Below are 27,366 nucleotides of genomic sequence, written 5' to 3' on the forward strand. Positions count from 1 at the left end.
CAAGTCCTGGCGACAGGTGACTGATAACTCGAGCTTGGTTCTCAAATTTCTAAACCATACAAAGCCATCTTTGGTATAGTGTCGACATAATATTTGAATTGAGGAAGTGTGATCACAATCATGAGGATAATTTAGCGATCGGCAGTAGAAAGCCCAATCCGTATTGGGGATACATTTTACTGGGGGTGCTCAAGGTAATGTAATTATGTACAAAAGCACAAATCACCACATCCGTAATTTTAGTCTGGTCTGAATCTGCCATGTCAGTCATTTTTATTTGGCAGGAAGGTTATTATCCCAGCCCTAAAAATCGATTGTTTTTCAGCAAACTCCCAGGTGCTCTGATAATATTAATCCCTGTGTTTTGGGGAAATTACAGAGTTTAACAGGTGCTGCACCCAGTTTTGGGTAAGAACATGGGAACAAATTGATCAACTCAAATCAAATTGTATTAATCACATGCGCCGAATACAACCTTAAAGTGAAATGCTTATTTACGACCCCCTAACCAACAATGGAGAAACGTCTAAGAATAAGAAATAAAAGTAACAAGTAATTAAAGAACAGCAGTAAAATAACAATAGCGAGACTATATACAGGGCGGTACCAGTACAGAGTCAATGTAAGGGGGCACCGGTTATTTGTGTACATGAAGGTAGAGTTATTAAAGTGACCATGCATAGATGACAACAAAGTGTAGCAGCGGTGTGAAAAAGGAGGAGGGGGGGGGGGGGGGGGGGGGCAATGCAAATAGTCTGGGTAGCCATATGATTTGGTGTTCAGGAGTCTGAATGGCTTGGGGGTAGAAGCTCTTTTAGTAGCCTCTTGGACCTAGACTTGGCACTCTGGTGGTAGCAGAGAGAACAGTCTATGACTAAGGTGGCTGGAGTCTTTGACAATTTGTAGGGCCTTCCTCTGTCACCGCCTGGTATAGAGGTTCTGGATGGCAGGAAGCTTGGCCCTGGTGATGAACTGGGTCGTTCGCACTACCCTCTGTAGTGCCTTGTGGTCGGAGGCTGAGCAGTTGCCATAACAGGCAGTGATGCAACCAGTCAGGATGCTCTTGATGGTGCAGCTATAGAACCTTTTGAGGATCTGAGGACCCATGCCAAGTCTTTTCAGTCTCCTGAATGGGAATAGGTTTTGTCGTGCCCTCTTCGCGACTGTCTTGGTGTGCTTGGACCATGTTCGTTTGTTGGTAATGTGGACACCAAGGAACTTGAAGATCTCAACGTGCTCCACTGTAGCCCGGTCGATGTGAATGGGGATGTGCTCGGCCCTCTTTTTCCTGTAGTCCAAAATCATCTCCTTTGTCTTGATCACATTGAGGGAGAGGTTGTTGTCCTGACACCACACGGCCAGGTCTCTGACCTCTTCCCTATAGGCTGTCTCGTCGTTGTCGGTGATCAGGCCTAACACTGTTGTGTCATCGGCAAACTTAATGATGGTGTCTGCAGTTGTGCCTTGCCGTGCAGTCATGATTGAACAGGGAGTACAGGAGGGGACTGAGCACGTACCCCTGAGGGGCCCCTGTGTTGAGGATCAGCGTGGCGGATGTGTTGTGACCTACCCTTACCACCTGGGGGCGGCCTGTCAGGAAGTCCAGGATTCAGTTGCAGAGGGAGGTGTTCAGTCCCAGGGTCCATTAGCTTATTGATGAGCTTTGAGGGCACTATGGTGTTGATCGCTGAGCTGTAGTCAATGAATATCATTCTCACATAGGTGTTCCTTTTGTCCAGGTGGGAAAGGGCAAGTGCAATAGAGATTGCATCATCTGAGGATCTGTTGGGGCGGTATGCAAATTGGAGTGGGTGTAGTGTTTCTGGGATAATGGTGTTGATGTGAGCCATGACCAGCCTTTCAAAGCACTTCATGGCTACAGACGTGAGTGCTACTGGTTGGTAGTCATTTAGGAAGGTGGTCGGCTTACAACATGTTGGTATTACAGACTCGGACAGAGAGAGGTTGAAAATGTCAGTGAAGACACTTGCCAGTTAGTTAGTGCATGCTCACAATACACCTGTTTAAAGGTTACCTGTTTAAAAGTTATTCACATCGGCTGCGGAGAGCATGATCACACAGTCTTCCGGAACAGCTGGTGCTCTCATGCATGCTTCAGTGTTATTTGCCTCGAAGTGAGCATAGAACTATTTTAGCTCGTCTTGTATGCTCGTGTCACTGGGCAGCTTTCGGCTGTGCTTCTTTTTATGGTCTGTAATGGTTTGCAAGCCCTGCCACATCCGACGAGCATCAGAGTCGGTGTACTACGATTCGATCTTAGTCCTGTATTGACACTTTGCCTGATTGATGGTTCGTCGGACGGCATTCCTTGAACAGTCGATAGCTCTGGACTTCGGGCTAAAAGTCCTCCCGGGTGGCGCAGTGGTTAAGGGCTGTGTACTGTGCCATCAGAGACTCTGGGTTCGTGCCCAGGCTCTGTCGTAACTGGCCGTGACCGGGAGGTCCATGGGGCGACGCACAATTGGCCTAGCGTCGTCCGGGTTAGGGAGGGCTTGGTCGGTAGGGATGTCCTTGTCTCATCGCGCACCATCGACTTTTGTGGCGGGCCGGGCGTAGTGTGCGCTATCCAAGGTTTCCAGGTGCAGGGAGAAAAAGGGGTCAAATTTTAAAAAGAAAAAAAAAGAAGTCCAGAGCTATCGACCTGCTCCCTGCCATTACGTTTTATGCGAATGAATTGAACATCGCCAAGGCAGCATAAAACAAATATTGTGCATATTTCATGCAGCCTTTGCTGTTAGATCGCAAAGCAGCATACCACTGAGCTAAATGTTTGGAAATGACAAGTTCACTTTCTCATTCACAGTTTATAAACGCATATCAAGCGCAAGTGTGCTGTTCAGCTAACATAGGCTGTGGGGGGGAATTTAGGACATCTGAAGCTGGGGGCTGGGCATTGAGGACGTCTTCTACTGTGGATCGCAAACATATCCCAATGACTATGACTTTTATGAATTCAAATATTATGGCGACACTATACCAAAGCTGGTTTAGAAACTTACCAGATGTGTCATGTGAGCAAGCGTTGCAAAATGTACACATACATGTTATTCAATCATTGCACCCACACTGCAGGTGTGCGCCAAGAAGCGCCTGCTTTGCCAAGTGCTAAAATAGAAGTTGCTTCTATTTGTGACACCAAACGCAATGCAAGTCCAGCCTCTCCCATCTCCTCAATGGCTTTTAGAAGCATACAGTGGCATGCAAAAGTATTCACCCCCTTGGCATTTTTCCTATTTTGTTTCCTTACAACCTGGAAATAAAATATATTTTGGGGGGGTTTGTATCATTTGATTTACATGCCTACCACTTTGAAGATGCAAAATATTTTTTATTGTGAAACAAACAAGAAATAAGACAAAAAACGGAAAACTTGAGGGTGCATAACTTTTCACCCCCCCCCCCCCCCCCCCCCCAAAAAAAAGTCAATACTTTGTAGAGCCACCTTTTGCAGCAATTACAGCTGCAAGTCTCTTGGGGTATGCCTATATAAGCTTGGCACATCTAGCCACTGGGATTTTTGCCCATTCTTCAAGGCAAAACTGCTCCAGCTCCTTCAAGTTGGATGGTTCCGCTGGTGTACAGCAATCTTTAAGTCATACCACAGATATTGAATTGGATTGAAGTCTGGGCTTTGACTAGGTCATTCCAAGACATTTAAATGTTTCCCCTTAAACCACTCAAGTGTTGCTTCCGCAGGATGCTTAGGGTCATTGTCCTGCTGGAAGGTGAACCTCCATCCCAGCCTCAAATCTCTGGAAGACTGAAACAGTTTTCCCTCAAGAATTTCCCTGTATTTACCGCCATCATTCCTTCAATCCTGACCAGTTTTCCAGTCCCTGCCAATTAAAAACATCCCCACAGCATGATGCTGCCACCACCATGCTTCACTGTGGGGATGGTGTTCTCAAGGTGATGAGAGGTGTTGGGTTTGCACCAGACATAAAGTTTTCCTTGATGGCCAAGAAGCTCAATTTTAGTCTCATCTAACCAGAGCACATTCTTCCATGTGCTTGGGGAGTCTCCCACAAGCCTTTTGATGACCACCAAATGTGTTTGATTATTTTTTTCTTCAAGCAATGGCTTTTTTCTTGCCACTCTTCCATAAAGCCCAGCTCTGTGAAGTGTACGGCTTAAAGTGGTCCTATGGACAGATACTCCAATCTCCACTGAGGAGCTTTGCAGCTACTTCGGGGTTATCTTTGGTCTCTTTTATGCCTCTCTGATTAATGCCCTCCTTGCCTGGTCCATGAGTTTTGCTGTCTCTTGGCAGGTTTGTTGTGGTGCCATATTCTTTCATTTTTTTTAATAATGGATTTAATGGTGCTCCGTAGGATGTTCAAAGTTTTGGATATTTTTTTATAACCCAACCCTGATCTGTACTTCTGCACAACGTTGTCCCTGACCTGTTTGGAGAGCTCCTTGGTCTTCATGGTGCCGCTTGCTTGGTGGTGCCCCTTGCTTAGTGGTGTTACAGACTCTGGGGCCTTTCAGAACAGGTGTACAGTATATATACTTGAGAACTTGTGACAGATCACGTGACACTTAGATTGCACACAGGTGGACTTTAGTTAACTAATTGTGGTACGTCTGAAGGTAATTGGTTGCACCAGATCTTATTTAGGGGCTTCATAGCAAAGGGGGTGAATAAATATGCACCCACCACTTTTCAGTTTTTTATTTTTGAAACAAGCTTTTTTTTCACTTCACCAATTTGGACTATTGTGAGTATGTCCATTACATGAAATCAAAATAAAACCCAATTTAAATTACAGGTTGTAATGCAACAACAAAAAACGCCAAGGGGGATAAATACTTTTGCAAACCACTGTATACCCATGTGCTGTCTCCTCATTGGTTATACCCATGTGGGTGATTGAAAGATGAACTGAGGTCGGTTGGTTGTGGTAATACACCTTATTATAAAAGTTAGATGCCAATCGCCATATAAAGTCCAAAGAAGAAAAAACCTGGAAGGAGGAGAGATGACTAGAAACGATTCGGTTGACCGTTTTATGTGTGGATTAATTGTCGGAGTAGAGGACCTTGTGCATTTCAGCTAAAGTAACAACTCAATGTTTATATCCCAGGACAATTTAGCATTAAACATTTATGGGAATTTAGCTGGCTAGCTTGCAGTTGCTAGCTAATGTGTCCTATTTAGCTTGCTAGCTTGCTGTTGCTAGCTAATTTGTCCTAGGTTATAAACATTTAGCTGTTAGTTTACCTGAAATGCACAAGGTCCCCTACTGCATTCTAATGTCGAACAGTATCAAGTGAAAGGTTTTACTCATGCTCAGTTCTAGGGTCTGGAGTGTTCCAGATGTGGAAATTTGAAGTGGAAGTTATGGAACTCCCTCACGTGCTTGTGTTATGGAAAAAAAGTCCACGATGAAAATTACATTATATGTGGAGAATAATAGGCAACATTTGCATCTGTTGGTAATCAAGTTGGCTATTCATTTCTATGCCATTTCAGCCTACTGTAGCATACCATTTGATATAATAAATATATACATCTATATTGAAATGACGATATCACTGGAGTCATTGCATATCAATTTATGCCACTTGTGTAGCCTACCTGGAGCTGGCAAATTGATTTAATAAACTATAACTCTGTTCAATCAATCAAATGTCTTAATAAAGCCCTTTTTACATCAGCTGATGTCACAAAGGGCTGTACAAAAAACCCAGCCTAATACCCCAAACAGCAAGCAATGCAGATGTAGAAGCACGGTGGCTAGGAATAACTCCCTAGAATGGCCGGAACCTAGGAAGAAACGTAGAGAGGAACCAGGCTCTAAGGGGTGGCCAGTCCTCTTCTGGCTGTGGCAGGTGGAGATTATAACAGTACATGGCCAAGATGTTGTTTTAGCCTTGTGTTATTATTAAGTTATACATTGTCATGTTTAGTTAATTCAATTGGAAGTTATCAATTGTGATCATGGTCACAGCTCTATCACAATTGTATCATTCTCCACATTTAATGTCAGTTTCATTGTGGATTTTCCCCTGAAATGAGATGTAGGCATGTTGGCCTATCAGGGCTATAGGCTTCCTGCATCTAGCTCAGCAAACCATGGCAAAATTAAATTGCAATTATAATCCCAGATTTTAGTCAGTAGCCTACGCCTATTGAAAGTCAATTACGCAAATAGGCCATTTATAACCATTTGTAGTCTTAAACATCAGGCACATAATAATGACGCAATTGCCAGAAAATAGCATAACATTTGTTTTTTGAAGTTCATCTAAGTGTTTCTTGCACAGAGATTTCGAGATCCTCTGTCCAACTTTCATCACTCAAACTCTCCTGTAGGATTTATCTGTAGGATTTATTTGAACTGGGTGGTTTGAGCCTTGAATGCTGATTGGTTGAAAGCCCTGGTATATCAGATGTGTACCACTGGAATGACAACTGTTTTTTCCTTCTAATTACGTTAGTAACCAGTTTATAATAGCAATAAGGCACCTCAGGGGTTTGTGGTATATGGCCAACATACCACGGCTAAGGGCTGTTCTTTGTGGTATATGGCCAATATACCATGGCTAAGGGCTATGACCTAAGAACTAACTGCGCTTAGCCATGGTATATTGGCCATAGACCACACCTCCCAGGGCCTTATTGCTTAATCATAGCAGTCAAAACAGGTTAAATCAACATCCATTGATGGAAAATTATCTGGAGAATTTAATAAGGGCGATTTATCTTTTCTCTTGTGACACATTCTTAAACTAGCAATAATTATTATTCTGATGGAAAACCACATTTTTCTTCTTAGCGTTTAAAAATGATTTTGATATTTCTTCTTAATTCGCTCAGTAATGTTATGGAAAAAGGGTTTATTGGATAAATGTGGCAACTCTCTCGCGAAAAACATTTTTGGGGGCTAGTTTTTAGGCCTTGTGGGAAGGTTTTCAGAGGTCAAATACATTTTAGTTAGACCTGGCAACCCTGCACGTGCCTGCCATCATTCACTTTGAACTGGACTGTGTGCTAACAGGCAGTTGCAACAGCGTGACTTTAGATCATTATAACTCATTCGCCATAAGATACCAAATACACCTGAATGGATTTCTGCAAATATGTAAACACCACGGGAGTTCTCTTACGTTTGGGAAATGTACAGTCCTATTGATCAAACATCAGTTATTATGCACATCAACAACAACAAGATCAACAACTAATGCTAGCTAGAAATCTACAGTAACAAAGGAACATTAGATAAACCCTCTCACAGTTTTTCACAAAATTGCACTGATAAACGATGGGGAATTGTAGCCTACTCGTCCTGCAGCTTGCCTGTCAATGTATGCTTGCCCCAACCAAACACCCAAGCTAACTGGCTAAAGTTGGCTAGCTTGCTAGCTAGCTACTTCCAGACACAAATGAGAGAACACCTCACTCTGACCTTTATACTTGCAGAGCTGGTTAGGCTGTTTACATGTTATCTAGAACGTTTGTGACTAACTATTACTTTTTTGTCTACAATTACAGACGCCGGTCATATGCAGCAAGTGTTGTGCATTCATAAATGCATCAGTTATTCTCCGTTCTGGCACACTCAGAGGTGAGTGCTCTGAAATCAGAATAGATAGCCAGAGTGAATTTGCGAACGCAAGAGACATGATAACTGGATAACAGTCATTCAAGTTCTTGCTAGCTAACCAAATGACACCTGCATCTCTAGCTGTGTATAGCCATAGAAAAACTGTTTGAGGAAAGAAGTATGGAGCGAGATAGCTGCCTAAAGGTTGAACATACACATCTTAAGAAAAGCCATGCGTGAAACATGAAACGTAAATGTTAAATTAGATCTATAAACGTTTTCCGAGTGGCTCAGCTGTCTAAGGCACTGCATCGCAGTGCATGAGGCATCACTACAGACCAGGAGACTCATGAGGCGGCGAACATTTGGCCAGCGTCGTCCAGATTAGGGGAGGGTTTGACCGGACAGAATTTACTTGTCCCATCACGCTCTAGTGACTCCTTGTGGACGCCAGCTGGATGGTGTTTCCTACGACACATTGGTGCGGCTGGCTTCCGGATTAAGCGAGTCTGTGGCAAGAAGCAGTGTGGCTTGGCAGAGTCGTGTTTTGGAGGATGCATGGCTCTCGACCTTCGCCTCATCCGAGTCCATAGGGGAGTTGCAGCGATTGGACAAGACTGTAACTACCAATTGGATATTACAAAATTGGGAGAAAAAGGGGTAAAAAATATGTTCAATTCTTACTTTACATCTCCCTTTACTCAGTAACAGATCTTTTTTAGAAATACAAACTTTTGTCAGTAATGTGGCATCTGCAAAGGACATGAACCGAACGTAGCTCGTCAAAGTTAGCTAGTCAGCCAAGCAGCTCTGGCACAGACATTAGAGTTGCTTTGCAGCTTCCGGTTTCATTTCCAAAATACAATTCTAGAGAGCTTGTTTTAGAACTGCATTCAATAACAACGTTATACCAGTAGATGGCGTAGTATAGGCTTGGGCCTTCAGCAAGTGACTTGTGTGAGAATGATAAAGACACAGAAGAGCTTTGCCTAGAATAACCGCCTGAGCTGCAAAATAGAAAGTAAATATGATTTAGGCTTATTCCTCTATCTAAATATCCCATGCTGTTGTGTGTTATTTAATGGCCATATAATTGCATCGTCTTTTTATTGTCCTATAGACATTTTGGCTGTTGTATTAGTGAATTCCACTCTGTATGTAGGCTTGTCATAGCTGTTTGCGTTGCACAACCTCATCACGCAGAGGCAATAACCATATCATTAAATGAAACAAAACAAAATATTGTTTAAGTCTTGGGTATAACCTGTCCTGAGCGAAATAGCCCAGGGGTCCAAAATGGTCAAGACTATCTATAGCCTACAGTATTCCTATTGCCAGATCTGTTTTCCCAATCAGCCACTGCTTCTTCAACTATTTCGTCTAAAATGTATTTAGAGGCTATATTGAGAGGCTTGTGGGTTGGGTCTCTTTTTAAAGGGAGCCCTATAATAAAAACAGTTAGAAAACACAAATAGAGTAACAAAATTTTTCCGCAACACACGAGTACCCAAAATGATTACCTAAATTGCAATGCCTACAAGTTGAAGGCTTATTTTGTGTTTGGACAGGCCTAAAGGAAACATTTCATTATTAAAGTGATAGGCTAAAGAACTTTGGAGAATGTAGATCATTTTGATACACACATAGATTTCAATAAACAAATGGATAAGACTGTTCTACTCTCTTTGATTTAGGTCCCATCTCAACTCAGACAAATGACTGAGTTGGGTGACATATTGACACACACACACACACACACACACACACACACACACACACACACACACACACACACACACCACACACACACACACACACACAGACACACTAATAGTATGTTTCTACTACAGATATCCAGTAATAGTCATGATACTCAAGAGAACAGTTGCAATGTTCCATTTCTTGACAGTTCTTCTGATGGTGATAAATGGTAGGTGAACATTTTATCTTATTTAGTTACATATTAAATGTACCGTGCATTCAGAAAGTATTCAGACCCCTTGACTTTTCCCACATTTTGTTACTTTACAACCTTATTCTAAAATGGATTAAATTGTTTATTTCAGGTTTCTATACATTTTTGCAAATATTATATTTACAAAGGTATTCAGACCCTTTAGTCAGTACTTTGTTGAAGCACCTTTGGCATCGATTACAGCTTTGAGTTTTCTTGGGTGTGACGCTACAAGCTTGGCACACATGTATTTGGAACATTTTTCCCATTCTTCTTTGCAGATCCTCTCGAGGTCTGTCAGGTTGGATGATAAGCTCCGCTGCACAGCTATTTTCAGATCTCTCCAGAGATATTTGATTGGTTTCAAGTCTGGGCTCTGGCTGGGTCAATGAAGGACATTCAGAGACTTGTCCCGAAGCCACTCCTGCATTTTCTTGGCTGTGTGCTTAGGGTCATTGTCCTGTTGGAAGGTGAACCTTTACCCCAGTCTAAGGTCCTGAGTGCTCTGGAGCAGGTTTTCATCATTTCTAAAAAACAGTTTTCGCTTTTTCGTCATGTGGTATTGTGTGTAGATTTTTGAGAATTTTTTTTTATCCTTTTTCAAATAAGGATGTAAAGTTACAACATGTGGAAAAGGTCAAGGGGTCTGAATACTTTCCTGTCACTCCTGCTCCCGCTCTTCCTCCCTGGCGCTCGAGGGCACCAGGCTTCCCAGCACTACACACTCCTGCCACCATCATCACACACACCTGCTTCCCTCGTCATTGGACTCACATGGGCTCAATCACCTGTGTTATTACCTCCCCTATATCTGTCTGTTTCCCAGCTCTGTTTCCCGCTTCAGCATTAACTGTCGTATGTCTTTGTATTACTCGGTTCTGACGCTGTTTCTGTCCTGTTCCATGTCTGTGCAAAATTACATTTTCACTCTCCGTACCTGCTTTTCATCTCCAGCGTCGGTTCTTACACTTTCCGAATGCACTGTAACTGTTACTGTCAGGTGCACTGAAAACCATATATTCCATATCATTTCATAAATGTTTCAATTGCTTTGGTGCTATTTTTGAAGTATGAGGTGTATTTTCAAAACTCTTAGTACAAAACTCCAAACTGGTGACGCTTGTAACACAGCAAGTCTCATATTCAAAACCTTTTATTGTGCCTTCATTTTGTTTGGACATATCTTTCACCACACCACCTTTGGTCCAACATATAGATTTACTGTGAAATACCGTGGAAACATTGATTTAATCACCAAAACACAACATAATCATCTCTTCTCAATGGAGTTATTAACCAGTTAATCCAATAGCAAAAAAGGCAAGATACATACTATTTCAGCCACATTTATAAAATCGAGCACACAGCCCTGCAATCTCCATAGACAACCATTGACAGTATACTGGCATTACTGAAGTGCACAGTGACTTTCAACATGGCATCGTTATAGGATGCCACCTTTCCAACAAATCAGTTCATCAAATTTCTGCTCTGCTAGAGCTGCCCTGTCAACTGTAAGTGCTGTTATTGTGAAGTGGAAACGTAAAGTAGCAACAACGGCTCAGCCACGAAGTGGTAGGCCACACAAGCTCACAGAATGGGACCGCTGAGTGCTGAAGAACATAGCGAGTAAAAATCGTCTGTCGTCAGTTGCAATGTCAGCACAAGACCTGTTTGATGGAAGCTTCATGAAATAGGTTTCCATGGGCGAGCAGCCGCACACAGGCCTAAGATCACCATGTGCAATGCCAAGCGTCGGCTGAAGTGCTGTAAAGCTCACCGCCATTGGACTCTGGAGCAGTGGAAATGTATTCTCTGGAGTGATGAATTACGCTTCACCATCTGGCAGTCCGAAAGACTAATCTGAGTTTGCCAGATGCCAGGAGAAAGCTACCTGACCGAATGCATAGTGCCAACTGTAAAGTTTGCTGGAGGAGGAATAATGGTCTGGGGCAGTTTTTGGTTCAGGTTCGGGATAGGCCCCTTAGTTCCAGTGAAGAGAAATCTTGACGCTACAGCATACAATGACATTCTAGACAATGCTGTGCTTCCAACATTGGAACGCTGACTGCGAGCCAGCCCTAATCGCCCAACATCAGTGTCTGACCTCACTAATGTTCTTGTGGGTGAATGGAAGCAAGTCCCCGCAGTACTGTTCCAACATCTAGTGGAAAGCCTTCCCAGAAGATTGGAGGCTGTTATAGCAGCAAAGGGGGGGACCAACTCCATATTAATGCCCATGATTCTGGAATGAGATGTTCAATGAGCAGGTGTCCACATATTTTTGGTCATGTGGTGTATTTCAAAATTGCCTTTTGAATGTAATACGCTACGGTACAGTAAATTACAGGACGTTTCCACACCCATCAAAATGGACTGAAAATCCCATTTCCAAACTTTCTATCCCATGTGTGATCAAAACATTGATGCAAAAAAAGTATGCATTGTTAATATAAAATGACACTTTAAAATCATAAAAGGAACTAGTTTTAATCAAGCCTGTCTTGATAATGTGGCTCTCATCAACATCACAGTAAATGTCCTCATTGTTCAAGCACCTGGGGAAAAACCTTTAGGCATGGTGAATCTAAGCCCTCCATACTGTTGGTCTGGATTGATGTCATTGCATGCTTCATCCATAGCCTGAAAGAGGGTGACACACTCATAGGGAAGGCAATCATACACCTTCCACCTGTATTGTAATCATATACGGTATTTTACAGTATTGTAGTGTACTTATCTATTGTAGTGGTTGTGTGTGGCTCAGTTAGTAAGAGCACAGCACTAGCAACATCTGAGTTGTGGATTTGATTTTCACTGGGGTCACATACGAAAATGTGTAGACTGACTGTGGTTACTTTGGACTAAAGTGCTTGCTACGTTTAATGGCATACACACATACACACACATACAGTGCCTTGCGAAAGTATTCGGCCCCCTTGAACTTTGCGACCTTTTGCCACATTTCAGGCTTCAAACATAAAGATATAAAACTGTATTTTTTTGTGAAGAATCAACAACAAGTGGGACACAATCATGAAGTGGAACGACATTTATTGGATATTTCAAACTTTTTTAACAAATCAAAAACTGAAAAATTGGGCGTGCAAAATTATTCAGCCCCTTTACTTTCAGTGCAGCAAACTCTCTCCAGAAGTTCAGTGAGGATCTCTGAATGATCCAATGTTGACCTAAATGACTAATGATGATAAATACAATCCACCTGTGTGTAATCAAGTCTCCGTATAAATGCACCTGCACTGTGATAGTCTCAGAGGTCCGTCAAAAGCGCAGAGAGCATCATGAAGAACAAGGAACACACCATGCAGGTCCGAGATACTGTTGTGAAGAAGTTTAAAGCCGGATTTGGATACAAAAAGATTTCCCAAGCTTTAAACATCCCAAGGAGCACTGTGCAAGCGATAATATTGAAATGAAAGGAGTATCAGACCACTGCAAATCTACCAAGACCTGGCCGTCCCTCTAAACTTTCAGCTCATACAAGGAGAAGACTGATCAGAGATGCAGCCAAGAGGCCCATGATCACTCTGGATGAACTGCAGAGATCTACAGCTGAGGTGGGAGACTCTGTCCATAGGACAACAATCAGTTGTATATTGCACAAATCTGGCCTTTATGGAAGACTGGCAAGAAGAAAGCCATTTCTTAAAGATATCCATAAAAAGTGTTGTTTAAAGTTTGCCACAAGCCACCTGGGAGACACACCAAACATGTGGAAGAAGGTGCTCTGGTCAGATGAAACCAAAATTGAACTTTTTGCCAACAATGCAAAACGTTATGTTTGGCGTAAAAGCAACACAGCTCATCACCCTGAACACACCATCCCCACTGTCAAACATGGTGGTGGCAGCATCATGGTTTGGGCCTGCTTTTCTTCAGCAGGGACAGGGAAGATGGTTAAAATTGATGGGAAGATGGATGGAGCCAAATACAGGACCATTCTGGAAGAAAACCTGATGGAGTCTGCAAAAGACCTGAGACTGGGACGGAGATTTGTCTTCCAACAAGACAATGATCCAAAACATAAAGCAAAATCTACAATGGAATGGTTCAAAAATAAACATATCCAGGTGTTAGAATGGCCAAGTCAAAGTCCAAACCTGAATCCAATCGAGAATCTGTGGAAAGAACTGAAAACTGCTGTTCACAAATGCTCTCCATCCAACCTCACTGAGCTCGAGCTGTTTTGCAAGGAGGAATGGGGAAAAATTTCAGTCTCTCGATGTGCAAAACTGATAGAGACATACCCCAAGCGACTTACAGCTGTAATCGCAGCAAAAGGTGGCGCTACAAAGTATTAACTTAAGGGGGCTGAATAATTTTGCACGCCCAATTTTTCAGTTTTTGATTTGTTAAAAAAGTTTGAAATATCCAATAAATGTCGTTCCACTTCATGATTGTGTCCCACTTGTTGTTGATTCTTCACAAAAAAATACAGTTTTATATCTTTATGTTTGAAGCCTGAAATGTGGCAAAAGGTATACACACACACACACACACAGCACCAGTCAAAAGTTTGGACACACCTACTCACTCAAGGGTTTTTATTTATTTTGACTGTTTTCTACGTTGTAGAATAATAGTGAAGACATCAAAACTATGAAATAACACATATGGAATCATGTAGTAACCAAAAAAGTGTTAAACAAAAATTCAGATTTTAGATTCTTCAAAGTAACCACTCTTTGCACACTCTTGGCATTCTCTCAATCAGCTTCACCTGGAATTATTTTCCAACATTCTTGAAGGAGTTCCCACATATGATCAGCACTTCTTGGCTGCTTTTCCTTCACTCTGCAGTCCAACTCATCCCAAACCATCTCAATTGGTTTGAGGTCGGGTGATTGTGGAGGCCAGGTTATCTGATGCAGCACTCCGTCACTCTCCTTCTTGGTCAAATAGCCCTGTTGAAAAACAAATGACAGTCCCACTAAACGTAAACCAGATGCGATGGCGTATTGCTGCAGGATGCTGTGGTAGCAATGCTGGTTAAGTATGAGGATCAGTATCAGGAACAGTGTCACCAGCAAAGCACCACCACACCACCTCTCCATGCTTCACAGTGGGAACCACACATGCAGAGATCATCCGTTCACCTACTCTGCAACTCACAAAGACTCGGCGGTTGGAACCAAAAATCTCAAATTTGGACTTCTTGGTCCAATCAAGTTTCTTCTTATTGGTGTCCTTTAGTATTGGTTTCTTTACAGCGATTCGACCATGAAGGCCTGATTCGCGCATTCTCCACTGAACAGTTGATGTCGAGACGCATCTGTTCCTTGAACTCTGTGAAGCATTTATTTGGGCTGCAATTTCTGAGGCTGGTAACTCCAATATACTTATCCTCTGCAGCAGAGGTAACTCTTCCTTTCCTGTGGCTGTCCTCGTGAGAGCCAGTTTCATCATAGCTCTTGATGTTTTTTTTGACTGCACTTGAAGAAACTTTCAAATGTTCCGGATTGACTGACCTTCATGTCTTAAAGTAATGGACTGTCATTTGTCTTTTCTTATTTGAGCTGTTCTTGCCATAATATGGACTTGGTCTTTTACCAAATAGGGCTATATTCTGTATACCACCCTACCTTGTCACAACACAGAAGACAAAAGAACAGACACAGGCTTAAATCTTAGACACACAGAAGGTAGGGTGAATACGGAGGGTATGGGGTAACACAAGATGGACAGCAGTGGAACTCAGGACTCTGGAGATGGGAAAGAACCAATGAAACGAGGGGACAGTTTGACGGACTCTACCCGAAGGGGCAGGTCCCGTGTGGACAACCATACCCTCTGCCCAATGCGGTAACGAGGAGTTGGGGTTCGGCAACGGTCCGCTTATAGCCGCCCTGGCTCTTCTCCAGGTACGTTGACAGCGGCGGACAAACATCTGGGCCGAGGGTACTCTGACCTCCTGCTCTTGTTCAGGGAAAAGTAGAGGCTGATACCTCATGGACACTCGAAAGAGAGTCCTGTGGAGAGTCCCGTGGAAGAACTGGGAAGAGTGTTCCGGGCATACTCCACCCAGACCAGTTGGCGGATCCAGGTAGTGGAGTTGGTCTAGACCAGGCACCTTAAGGTGGTCTCCAGGTCTTGATTGGCTTGCTCCGACTGACCATTAGTTTGGGGATGGAATCCGGATGACAGGCTGGCCGATGACCCAAAACTGAGACGAGAACTGAGGATACAGTTCGGAGACCATGTCTACCGGGAGTCCATGGATCCGGAAGACATGCTGCACTATAAGCTGGGCCGTCTCCTTGGCAAAAGGTAGTTAGGGGAGAGGGATGAAATGGGCAGCCTTGGAGAACTGGTCGACTTCCATGAGAATGACAGTGTTGCCATCAGACGGAGGGAGCCCAGTGACAAAGTACAGAGATATATGAGACCAAGGACGTGGAGGGAACGGTAGTGGCTGCAGGAAGCCAGAAGGAGCTTGCCGTGGAGTCTTGTTTTGAGCACACACAGTGCATGTGGTGACGAAGGCAGAGACGTCAGGGACCATTGTGGGCCACCAGAAACGTTGTCGAAGGAAGGCTAGTGTACGATGGGACCCTGGATGACAGGTCAGCCTGGAGGAATGAGGATTAGGGACAAAGAGCCGGTTAGTCAGGCCCCCTTCGGGTCCAGGCTAGGAGCGTTGTGCCTCTAACCAGGTTCTCAATACACAAATACACAGTGGCAGCAAGGCATGAGATAGGGAGAATGGTTTCAGAGGTCGAGGGTGTGGCAGAGGAACTGTAAAGGTGGGAGAGCATGTCAGGCTTCACATTCTTTGACCCTGGGCAGTAGGATATGGTGAAGTTAAATCTGGTGAACAAGAGGGCCCACCAGGACTGCCTGGAGTTGAGGCCCTTGGCTGTACGGCGATATTCCAAGTTTTTTATGGTTGGTCCAGACCAGGAATGGCTGCTCTGCTCCTTCCAGCCAGTGCCTCCACTCTTCCAATGCCATCTTCACTGCCAGGAGTTCTCGGTTGCCAACATCGTAGTTCCTTTCAGCAGGATTGAGACGATGGGACAGGAAGGCACAGGGATGAAGCTTCTGGTCCTGGGCAGATCGCTGGGACAGGATGGCCCCCACTCCAACATCCGAAGCATCCACTTCCACCACAAATTGACGCGAGGGGTCCGGATGGATGAGGATGGGTGCTCTTGTGAACCGATGCTTCAGGTCCACAGAGGCTTTGCTGACAGCTGGAGACCATTTGAACGGTACCTTGGGAGAGGTGAGTGCCAAGAGGGGGACCGCCAGGGTGCTGTAACCCCAAATGAAATGCCAGTAGAAGTTTGTAAATCCAAGAAATCATTGAAACTGCACCCTGGACGTTGGTTGAGGTCAATCCACTACTGCTTTCACCTTTCGAGGATCCATCTGAACATTGTCCTCAGCAATGACATATCCCAGAAAGGTGATTGTGGAGCGGTGAAACGCACACTTCTCGGCTTTCACAAACAGTTGGTTCTCCAGGAGGCGCTGAAAGACCGGTCTGACATGAAGATCATGTTCTTGTGCAGATCGGGAAAAAAACAGGATGTCATCAAGGTACATGAACACAAACCCGTTTAGCATGTCCCGAAGCACATCATTATCCAAAGCCTGGAAAACAGCAGGGGCCTTGGTGAGTCCAAATGGCATGACCTGGTACTCAAAATGTCCACTGGCTGTGTTGAAGGCTGTCTTCCACTCTTCCCCCTCGCGTATCTGAACCAGGTGGTAGGCATTTAGAAGGTCCAACTTAGAAAATATGGTGGCCCCCTGGGGAGGTTCAAACGGCGAGGAGAGGTAGGGGGTAAATATTCTTGACAGTAATGTCGTTAAGTCCCCGGGAGTCAATGCACGGACGCAGGTTCTTGTCCTTCTTCTCCACAAAGAAAAACTCTGCGCCGGTAGGAGATGCAGACGGACAGACGGCCCCAGTGACCAGAGAATCCTCTATGTACTCCTCCATAGCTTTGGTCTCTGGTCCGGACAGAGAATACAACAGACCCTGAGGTGGTGTAATGCCTGGGAGAAGGTCAATAGCACAGTCATAAGGATGGTGCGGGGGAAGGGAAGTAGCACGTGCCTAACTGAAGACCTCCAGGAGGTCATAGTACTCAGTGGGAACAGCAGAGACATCCACAGTCTTGCTAACGTCCTGAGGAAGATGACTTGGGGAAGGCTGTGCTGCTTGAAGGCAGTGGGAATGGCAAAATGGGCTCCAACCCAGGATGGAGCTTGTGGTCCAGTCAATCACAAGATTGTGTTTTTGTAGCCAGGAAAATACCAAAACGACTGGAACATGGGGAGATACAATGAGGAGGAACTGTATGGTCTCACTGTGGTTATCAGAAACCTGTAATTGAACGGGCACAGTAATATGGGTGACTTCCCCTATAGAACGGCCGTGGGCACAGAGAGAGGCACAGAAAGAGGCTGAGTGGGAATACCAAGCTCAGAAGCTATTGTGGCATCCATATGACATTCATCAGCCCCAGAGTCAATGACCACTCAGAGAGACTTGGATTGGTCTCCCTATAGCACAAGCACAAAAAAGGGTGTGTAGGTGATGGGAATTAGGGAACTCCCAGTCTAATTCACCATAGCACTGGTACCCACTCGAGACAAGGGTTTCCTAACAGGACAGGTAGGGTAGGGTTCTGCCCCTCCACAGTGCAGAAAACAATTACTGTTCATCCTCCGTGAGTGTTCCCCAACTGACAACCTAGCTCTTCCCAACTGCACAGGCTCAGGAGTATCCAACTCACCCATCGTAGATTCACGGGAGGGCTCAGGTGGCTTCAAATCCTCTCGGAAAAGCTGCCTTTGGAAACTTCATAGATTCAAGGAGCCATAGCGTGTGCACTAGTGTGCCCGAGACCAGACCTCCTCTCACTCATACTTTCCATCAGGCGTCCATCGATTTTTATGGTTGAGCGATAAGGGAGTCGAGGTCCAGAGGTAATTCCGAGCAGCTAGCGCATCCTTGACATCCTCAGATAATTCGTGCAGAAAATTATCAGAAAGAGACTCCAGATAGCAGGCACTCTCGGAGGCCAACATGCAAAAATCAACCGCGTAGTCTGCCACACTAAAGGAGTTTTGACGTAAGTCAAGCAGTTTACTGACCACCTTTCTCCCAGATACTGGAGACTCAAATACCTTTCTCACCTCTGCCATAAATTCCTCCAGATGACCACAAATGGTAGATTGTTGCTCCCAAACTGCCGTAGCCCAGGAGAGCGCCCTTCCCGACATTAGCGTAATTATATACGCTATCTTCGATTGGTCTGAAGGAAACGAAGATGGCTAGAGCTCAAAAATAAGTGAGTACTGAGAAAGAAAACCCTGGCAGGCACCAGGATTCCCCGAATATCGCTCTGGAGGAGGTAAGCAGGGTTCTCAGGGAGCCGGGATAGGCTGTACCAACTCACCACAGAGAGGGAAAAAATTACTGGGTGATTGGGGTTTTTAGAGGTGGCAGGCAGCCTCTGAGATAACAGCATCCAGAACAGGCAAGGGTCAAAACTGGGAGGACTAGAAAGGAGGACTTGAAAAATTGCAAAGGCAGGAGTACAGGAAAACCATTGGTGGACTTGGAACATACAAGACAAACTGGCACAGAGAGACAGGAAACACAGGGATAAATACACTGACACAGAGAGACAGGAGCCACAGCGATAAATACACTGACACAGAGAGACAGGAAACACAGGAATAAATACACTGACACAGAGAGACCGAAAACACAGGGATAAATACACTGACACAGAGAGACAGGAGCCACAGCGATAAATACACTGACACAGAGAGACAGGAAACACAGGAATAAATACACTGACACAGAGAGACAGGAAACACAGGGATAAATACACTGGAGAAAACAAGAGACACCTGGAGGGGGTGGAGGCAATAACGAGGACAGGTGAAACTGTTCAGGGTGTGACAGTACATCTCTGATCTTGTCAATATCTGATATTGTTTTACTTACTGCGAATATAATCAGAATAGTCATCATCATAATAGTACATTAAAGTATCATACTTTATATGTTAATACATTACAAACATAGATTTTCATTATGTAGTTCTCAAAATCTGTCCTAGACCAACCAATTTAAAGTCTATAGGTTTACCAAACGGTTAAGGGATTATAAATTAAGAGCGGTCGGATTAAGTAATTGTGAAATGTATTTGAACAAATGAGAAGACTCGTTTCATTCTCAAGAATGAGAATATCAACAGTAATGCGAGCATTGCATTGTGAAAAGCAATTACTCTCTCATGAACATGTGAAACATTCAACTAGATGAAACACTGATTAAGTTCGGTGAAAAAGTGACTGCCCGATTTTGTGTGTTGTACTTAGTCTACTGAAAATGTGCTTAGAGGTTTGAACTGCCTTTTTGATAAATCGGTCCTGAGTTTTGTACTAAGTGTTGTAAAAATGTACCATATACTTGTGACAATTGCATACAAAAAAACTGTACTATTTTAATCTTGCTTTCCTCTTGGTCCATCATAGTTCCTGTTTGCAATCTTGAAACACCCATCAAAATAACTGGAGAGCACTTGGCCGCAAAGGAAGGTTCCTGCATTACAATCAAATGCACTGTTACCAGCTTGATGAAACATGAACAAGATCAATGGTTTTGGATGAAAAATGCAAGGTGGAATGCCAACATGAAGGACTTCACTGGCACAATTGTAATCAGTAACACGAAGGCCCAAACCCCTGCCCCTGAATTTGCAGACAGAGTAAAGTACATTGGTTCTGTGAATTTTGGAAAGGTCACACAAAGCGACTGCAGCCTACTCATCAACAACCTGGAAAAGACTGACAGTGGAATCTACACATTCAGATATATAGGAAAGAATGACAAATGGATGACTGAAGCAGGTCTGAATCTTACAGTTGAAGGCAAGTTCACCTTACAGATACATCTGGATATCAATTTCCAATAATAATCCAAATAATCACCACTATTCGATTGACAGTGTTGTAATGTACAATATGGTGTTCTGTCTCTGTCTGATGTCTTGCCACTGTAGATGACCCGTGCCAGGTTAGAGTTCAGAAGTTGAACCATTCAACAGTTATAGAGTCTGCGCCTGTGACCTTTCGATGCTTCACGTCAGCGGCATGTGGATCACACCCAGAGTTCACAGGGCTTGGTCAGACCGTAATGCCTGTTCACACCTACGAGGGTAACCGTGTAAGCAGTGCGGTCAGCTTTAATGCTAGCTGGCAGGATGATGGGAGGGTGCTCTCCTGTCAACCACAGGGGACCAAAGACCAGTGTGTGAGCAAGAGCATCAAGCTGACGGTTGAATGTGAGTTCATTACTGACTTTCTAGTTCAAACTGTGTTTATCGAATCGCGGAAGTTCAGCGTTACAGCGTGATTGACATTTAAAGGCAATGTTCCTGTGTTAGCAGAGACTGCATTCACGGTAAACGCTGCATATGTCGTCTCAAATCGGGAATTACCTTTAAATTTATATCCCACAATCTGTACCGCTTCAGCGACACAGATAGAGTAAAGCGCTTGATTAGCCTTATCATAACCATTGCATTCTTTTTGTTTCAAACCTTTTTTACTACAAAGAAATTACCCTACTAATTTGATTTGATATTTTGTGCATCTTGTTTTCAGAGTTGAGCAATTTCTATGATCACTTGACTTTTTTGTCTTCTCTTTAAAAGATGCCCCTAAGGAGACAACGGCAGTTGTAGATTTGTCAACTGTAAAGGAAGGACAGCCTGTCACTCTCACGTGTTCCAGCAGAGGGCACCCAAATGCTACTTACTCCTGGTTTAAAGACAGTCAAAAGACCCAATTCAGTGGAACAGAATTGTTGATCCGATCTACCACATCTACACACAGCGGGAATTACTACTGCGAAGCTGTAAACCAACATGGGAGCCACAACTCAAACGTTGTTACAATCAATGTTAAATGTGAGATATTCCTTATTTGTGTCGTCCAGATATACATTTTGTATCATAGGGAAATGCAATCCAGGAAGAATTCATTTAAATAATGTTTTAGGCCGTCTCTATCTCACATCCATGCTCACATACATTGTGGAATTGACTTTTTAATACATAGACAATGAAGGCAGCCGACACCGTTTTTATTCAATTGGAATACTCTTCTCTTTCAGATGCTCCTGTCGGAGTGCACATTGAAACAAATAAGGATCGATCTACAATCAAAGAAGGAGACCAAATCAAATTAACTTGCGTGGTGCAGAAAAGCAACCCTGAAGCACATTCATGGTCTTGGTTCAAAGACAACAACAAAATAACCAATGCTTTAAAGGAGTATACCATCAGCAGTGTACAGCTAGATGATGGAGGACGTTACTCCTGTGAGGCGAGGAATGATGTTGGCGGGGGAAGGTCATATTCAGGATATCAGATAACGGTTTCCTGTACGTCTTTTCCTTTTTTAGCATGTTCAAACACTGTACAGGGAACAACAATTATATTTTAAAATGGTATGCTGAATGTCAAATTCTTACATGCATCCAATAGCAATATCAGGAACTACTCAATAATATACACAGTGCTGAATAAATTAATATACAGTACCAGTCACAAGTTTGGACACACCTAGTTATTTTTTTTGTTTTTACTATTTTCTACATTGTAGAATAATAGTGAAGACATCAAAACTATGAAATGGCACATATGGAATCATGTAATAACCACAAAAGTGTTAAACAAATCAAAATATATTTTATATTTGAGATTCTTTAAAGTAGCCACCCTTTGCCTTGATGACAGCTTTGCTCACTCTTGGCATTCTCACAGCCTGTTTCATGAGGTAGTCACCTGGAATACATTTTAATTAACAGGTGTGCCTTGTTACACGCTAATTTGTGGAATTTCTTTCCTTCTTAATGCGTTTGAGCCAATCAGTTGTGTTGTGACAAGGTAGGGGTTGTAAAGAACATAGCCCTATTTGGTAAAAGACCAAGTCCACATTATGGCAAGAACAGCACAAATAAGCAAAGAGAAATGACTGTCCATCATTACTTCAGGACATGAAGATCAGTCAATCCGGAACATTTCAAGAAATTTTAAAGTTTCTTCAAGTGCAGTCGCAAATACCGCCAAGCACTATGATGAAACTGGCTCGCATGAGGACTGCCACAGGAAAGGATATTACCTCTGCTGCAGAGGATAAGTTCATTAGAGTTAACTACACATCAGTTTGCAGCCCAAATAAATGCTTCACAGAGTTCAAGTACCAGACACATCTCAGCATCAACTGTTCAGAGGAGACTGCATGAGACCGCGTGAATCAGGCCTTCATCGTTGAATTGCAGCAAAGAAACCACTACTAAAGGACAAGAAACACAAGCAATGGACATTTGACTGGTGGAAATGTGTCCTTTGGTCTGAAGCATGGAGTAGGAAGTGTGATGGTTTGGGGGTGCTTTGCTGGTGACACTGTCTGTGATTTATTTAGAATTCAAGGCACGCTTAACCAGCATGGCTAGCACAGCATTCTGCAGCGATACGGCATCCCATCTGGTTTGCGCTTCGTGGGACTATTGTTTGTTTTTCAACAAGACAATGACCCAACACACCTCCATGCTGTGTACGAGCTATTTGACAAAGAAGGAGAGTGATGGAGTGATGCATCAAATGACCTGGCCTCCACAATCACCCAACCTCAACCCAATTGAGATGGTTTGGGATGAGTTGGACCGCAGGAAAAGCAGCCAACAAGTGAACAGGATTTTTCTATTTTAACTAGGCAAGTAAGTTAAGAACAAGTTCTTATTTCCAATGACGGCCTACCCCGGGAATACCTTAACAACGCTCGGCCAATTGTGCGCCGCCATATAGGACTCCCAGTCACAGCCGGTTATGATACAGCCTGGAATCAAACCAGAGTCTGTAGTGACGCCTCTAGCACTGAGATGCAGTGCCCTAGACTGCAGCACCACTCGGGAGCCCATACATGGGAAGTCCTACAAGACCAGGTGAAGCTGGTTGAGAGAATTTTGAAGAATCGAAAATACATTTTGATTTGTTTAATACTTTTTTTGGTTACTACATGATTCCATATGTGCTAATTCATAGTTTTGATGTCTTCATTATTAGGAAATAGTAAAAAATAAAGAAAACCCTTTGAATGAGTAGGTGTGTCCAAACTTTTGATTGATACTATATATATATTTTTATATCTGTTATCTTTTGCAGATGTTCCAAGAAACACTCACATCACCCAAAGCGGAGGTTCCCACGACAACCAGGTGAAGGCAGGCTCTCAGCTATGTCTCACCTGTGTGGCTGAGGCCCATCCTGCCCCCAGTGTCTACACCTGGTACCACCATAGTGGAGTATTACCACATAGACTAAGCTCCATCACAGGCCCCAAACAGACCCTACTCTTGGTTAGGGTGGGCGTAACAGACGAGGGGTGTTACATTTGTAGGGCCACCAATGACATCGGCACGGGACAGAACAGCAGCATGTCATGCTTCCGTGTTCTATGTGAGTATTATTCATCACAGCTGTAAAATGCTGTTCTTATTGTATAAATGCATCCAGATCTCATATCTCTTACTCGGTATCTGAGCACTGCTGAGCCCATGTCACCTGTCAAAAAGAACAGCTAATAGATTAATAGATGTCATAGAAGATATTTTGGTTAGCTTATTCATGATGACGTTTTACACACGGCAGCCTCTGTGTTCATGTTTGTGTTCATATTTGAAATGTGTATGTTGTATCTACAGTCCTCTCTGACAAACATTTGAATAGGTACAATTAAATATTTGAATAGGTGTTTTTTCAAAGCTCTCCTCCTCTCTACAGATGGCCCAACCAAACCAGTGCTTTCTATGGTGCGCACGGCCCAGGAGGGCCACCTGGTTAGTATCAACTGCACCGTGCAGAGTTTCCCAGACTCTCAGCTCACTCTGACATGGACTCCCCGTCCCTCTGTCTCACCAATGTCTAGCTCCCTTCTTCAAATGCAGCCTCAACCAGTTCTTGGGTTCCTCCAACATTCTACCAATGTTGTCCGGGGTTCTTTTAATGTTACATTCCTGCAAGGAGGGGTTTACACCTGTCGAGCCCAGAACTCTGAGGGGAAGAGCAGCACAGAGGAGGAGCTGGAGATTACATGTGAGTACAATGCATCATCGTCACCGTCGTCACCGTCATCACCGTCATCATCCTTCTATTATTATTATGATGAAATAGTCAAACATGTTTGATTTACAAGATAAACATTTTCCATTATGCTTTCTCTGCTATGACACCTACAGACAGCCCCAAAAATGTGATGGCCTCTGCTCACCCTGACACGGTCCTGACTGAAAACAGCCAGCTGGTTCTTTCCTGCACGGCTCGTTCCAACCCCCATGTCACCAAATACACCTGGATCCAGATCAGCGCAGGAGAGACCAGGGTAGTGGGGCTGGTCCAGAAGTTGACGGTGATGTCCACAACCCCATCCCATAGTGGACTGTACAGGTGCACTGCCCAGAACTCCTTAGGAACTGGGGAATCGCAACAGGTTGAAGTTAAAGTCAAGTGTGAGTACATCTCTGTCGCCGCTTTATGACAACTACCCATAGGATATACACCCTATGTAGATCTGAGAGGAATTAATAGATATTAATAAGGTGGCCAGGTGGAATTATCAATCAGAGGGCAAGATGGAGGGAGATGAACCATACTGCTTACTGCAATCCTCTCAGATCTACATTTGGGATCAGCGTCATCCTTTCAAATGGGTTCAGGTCCTCTATAACTTTCTGGAATAAAGACTTAAGTGGTCATTTGTGTAGAGCTTGAATTTATGTTCTTCTAATACTATAACTAAAGACAATTCAACACAAGGAAAATGCAAATGCATATTTCTATTCAAATGTACAGGAATCGTTTTCTTCCATTATCTTCCATCACAGATGCTCCAAAGCTCACAAAGGTCATTCACAACATGACCAATAGGTGGCAGAGTGATGGGGGGAGCCCTGTGGCACTGACCTGCCACAGTCACAGTTACCCCCCTGTCGACAGCTACAAGTGGTACAGGCTGGTCGAGGAAAGGGAGCATTTCATCATCAATCACCAGAACATCACTGTCCACCCGGACAAGCCCGGGACATACTACTGTGTCGCCACCAATGACATGGGGGGGAAAGAATCTGGAAGAGTCGAGCTGTTTCTCAACCGTGAGTGCATAGTAACTGACAGCCACTTTGGAAAATCAATAGAGTACAGAAGTGTGACTTATTCTGACTAACATTTTTACCTCAGTATTTCTATCTCACTTTTGATATTCATCTGAGGCCTACACTCTTAGAAAAAAAGGGTTCCAAAAGAGGTTTTCAGATATCCCCATAAGATAACCCTTTTTGGCTCCAGATAGAACCCTTTTTGGCTCCAGATAGAACCCTCTGTAGAAAAGGTTTCTACCTAGAACCAAATAGGGTTCTTCAAAGGGTTCCCCTATGGGGACAGCCGAAGAACCCTTTAAGGTTGTAGATAGCACCCTTCTTTCTAAGAGTGTTGCATATTTCATTCTCCCCCTGATATGCTACCTAAATGTATGAATCAATGATGATACAGGCCTTAAAAACCATCCTTCAAGATGCAAAATGTATTGTCTGCATACAGTAAGACAGTATGTAACAACTCATAGGTGGCATTGGCATTTAAAGTCACAGTTCCACACAAAATGCCAAAGACTGTAGCCAGAGTCTGAATGGTCCAATATTGATCCATTTCTCTTTATCGTTACTCCTCCCTCTGTTCTCTCATCGCAGGAAGTGTCTTCCATGTCCTCTCTCTGGTCCTTCCTTTCTGCTGTGTTCCGCTTGTTCTTTTACTCATCTTTCTGGTCTACAGGTGAGTCCTCTGTCAACACTTACTCACTTCACTCCTCTTATTTATAAAACACATATATTTCTTAACCATACGTATTGACTACAGTTAGTAATGACGGGAAACTCACCACAACACCGTTTGTGTGAAATATCCACTTTTTGTTTTGCGTTTTTCAGACACAAGAGAATCAAATCGATCCATCAGGGGACATCACATAAACTGCCTTGTTGTGTTCACTTTGGTTTTCTGGTACTGTAACAAATACTGGATTATTCTCTTCTATTTATTCTGTAGTTCATTTTGTGAAAATCCCTAGTTAATTGTACGTGTGTGTGTGTGTGTGTGTGTGTGTGTGTCACCGTCAGGGCTGGCGTAATGGCACAAGTGAGAACCTGGTGAGCGAAGGGGGTGCAGCAGCATCAGACCCCCCGGGGAGCAGCAGAGATCAGCTGTACCACCCAGAGCCCCTGCCCCAACCGCTGCATCCCCATCCCAGCAGGACGTCGGGTCCAGACAGCACGTAAGAGCATCAGACATGTTCTCACACAGACAAGATCACACTGTAAACAAACACACATAAGCACCCACGTTTGTATTCACACGTGCACACAGAGACACACAAGTCTGGATGGGCAGACATACGCAAGTCTCAATGAGACCATTTAGCAGGCCTCCCTCACATACAATGGGATTCCATTATACTAGTTACTGTGGATCACCACTACTTTCTGTCTCAGTTTGAACATCTAAAGGACGATATAGACCTATGTCTACTTGTCAGTCTTGGCAGAGTGATTCAATTGTTGTTTTTTTTCTTCTTTAAAGGTCCACCTCTGACATATACACTGCATACAGTGTTCTGAAGGTACCAGGTGGAAAGCAGGTGAGAGAAATCGAACAGTGTTGTTGAAGGGATGAAATATGGAGGAGAGACGGCCTTTATATGCTGTATATACTGTAACTCTACAGTTTACTCAATCAA

General features: G+C 43.6%; 1 protein-coding gene across 1 annotated transcript in view; it reads left to right on the forward strand.

The window, feature by feature from the left end:
- Positions 1-27,366, forward strand: part of si:dkey-24p1.1 (B-cell receptor CD22) — a 34,187-nt gene that overhangs the window by 2,129 nt on the left and 4,692 nt on the right. The window contains exons 2-15 of the mRNA XM_090229235.1: positions 7,520-7,592; positions 9,422-9,501; positions 20,050-20,445; positions 20,577-20,858; positions 21,231-21,485; positions 21,692-21,961; positions 23,745-24,038; positions 24,363-24,674; positions 24,818-25,087; positions 25,463-25,729; positions 26,324-26,405; positions 26,561-26,633; positions 26,750-26,904; positions 27,210-27,267. Of these exons, the coding sequence (XP_090085361.1) occupies positions 7,531-7,592; positions 9,422-9,501; positions 20,050-20,445; positions 20,577-20,858; positions 21,231-21,485; positions 21,692-21,961; positions 23,745-24,038; positions 24,363-24,674; positions 24,818-25,087; positions 25,463-25,729; positions 26,324-26,405; positions 26,561-26,633; positions 26,750-26,904; positions 27,210-27,267 (2,856 nt within the window). The 5' untranslated portion in view covers positions 7,520-7,530. The remainder of the gene's footprint in view (positions 1-7,519; positions 7,593-9,421; positions 9,502-20,049; positions 20,446-20,576; positions 20,859-21,230; positions 21,486-21,691; positions 21,962-23,744; positions 24,039-24,362; positions 24,675-24,817; positions 25,088-25,462; positions 25,730-26,323; positions 26,406-26,560; positions 26,634-26,749; positions 26,905-27,209; positions 27,268-27,366) is intronic.

Source organism: Oncorhynchus mykiss, chromosome 3 (genome assembly GCF_057628025.1).
Source record: "Oncorhynchus mykiss isolate SJ-2025 chromosome 3, ASM5762802v1, whole genome shotgun sequence".
NCBI lineage: Eukaryota > Metazoa > Chordata > Actinopteri > Salmoniformes > Salmonidae > Oncorhynchus > Oncorhynchus mykiss.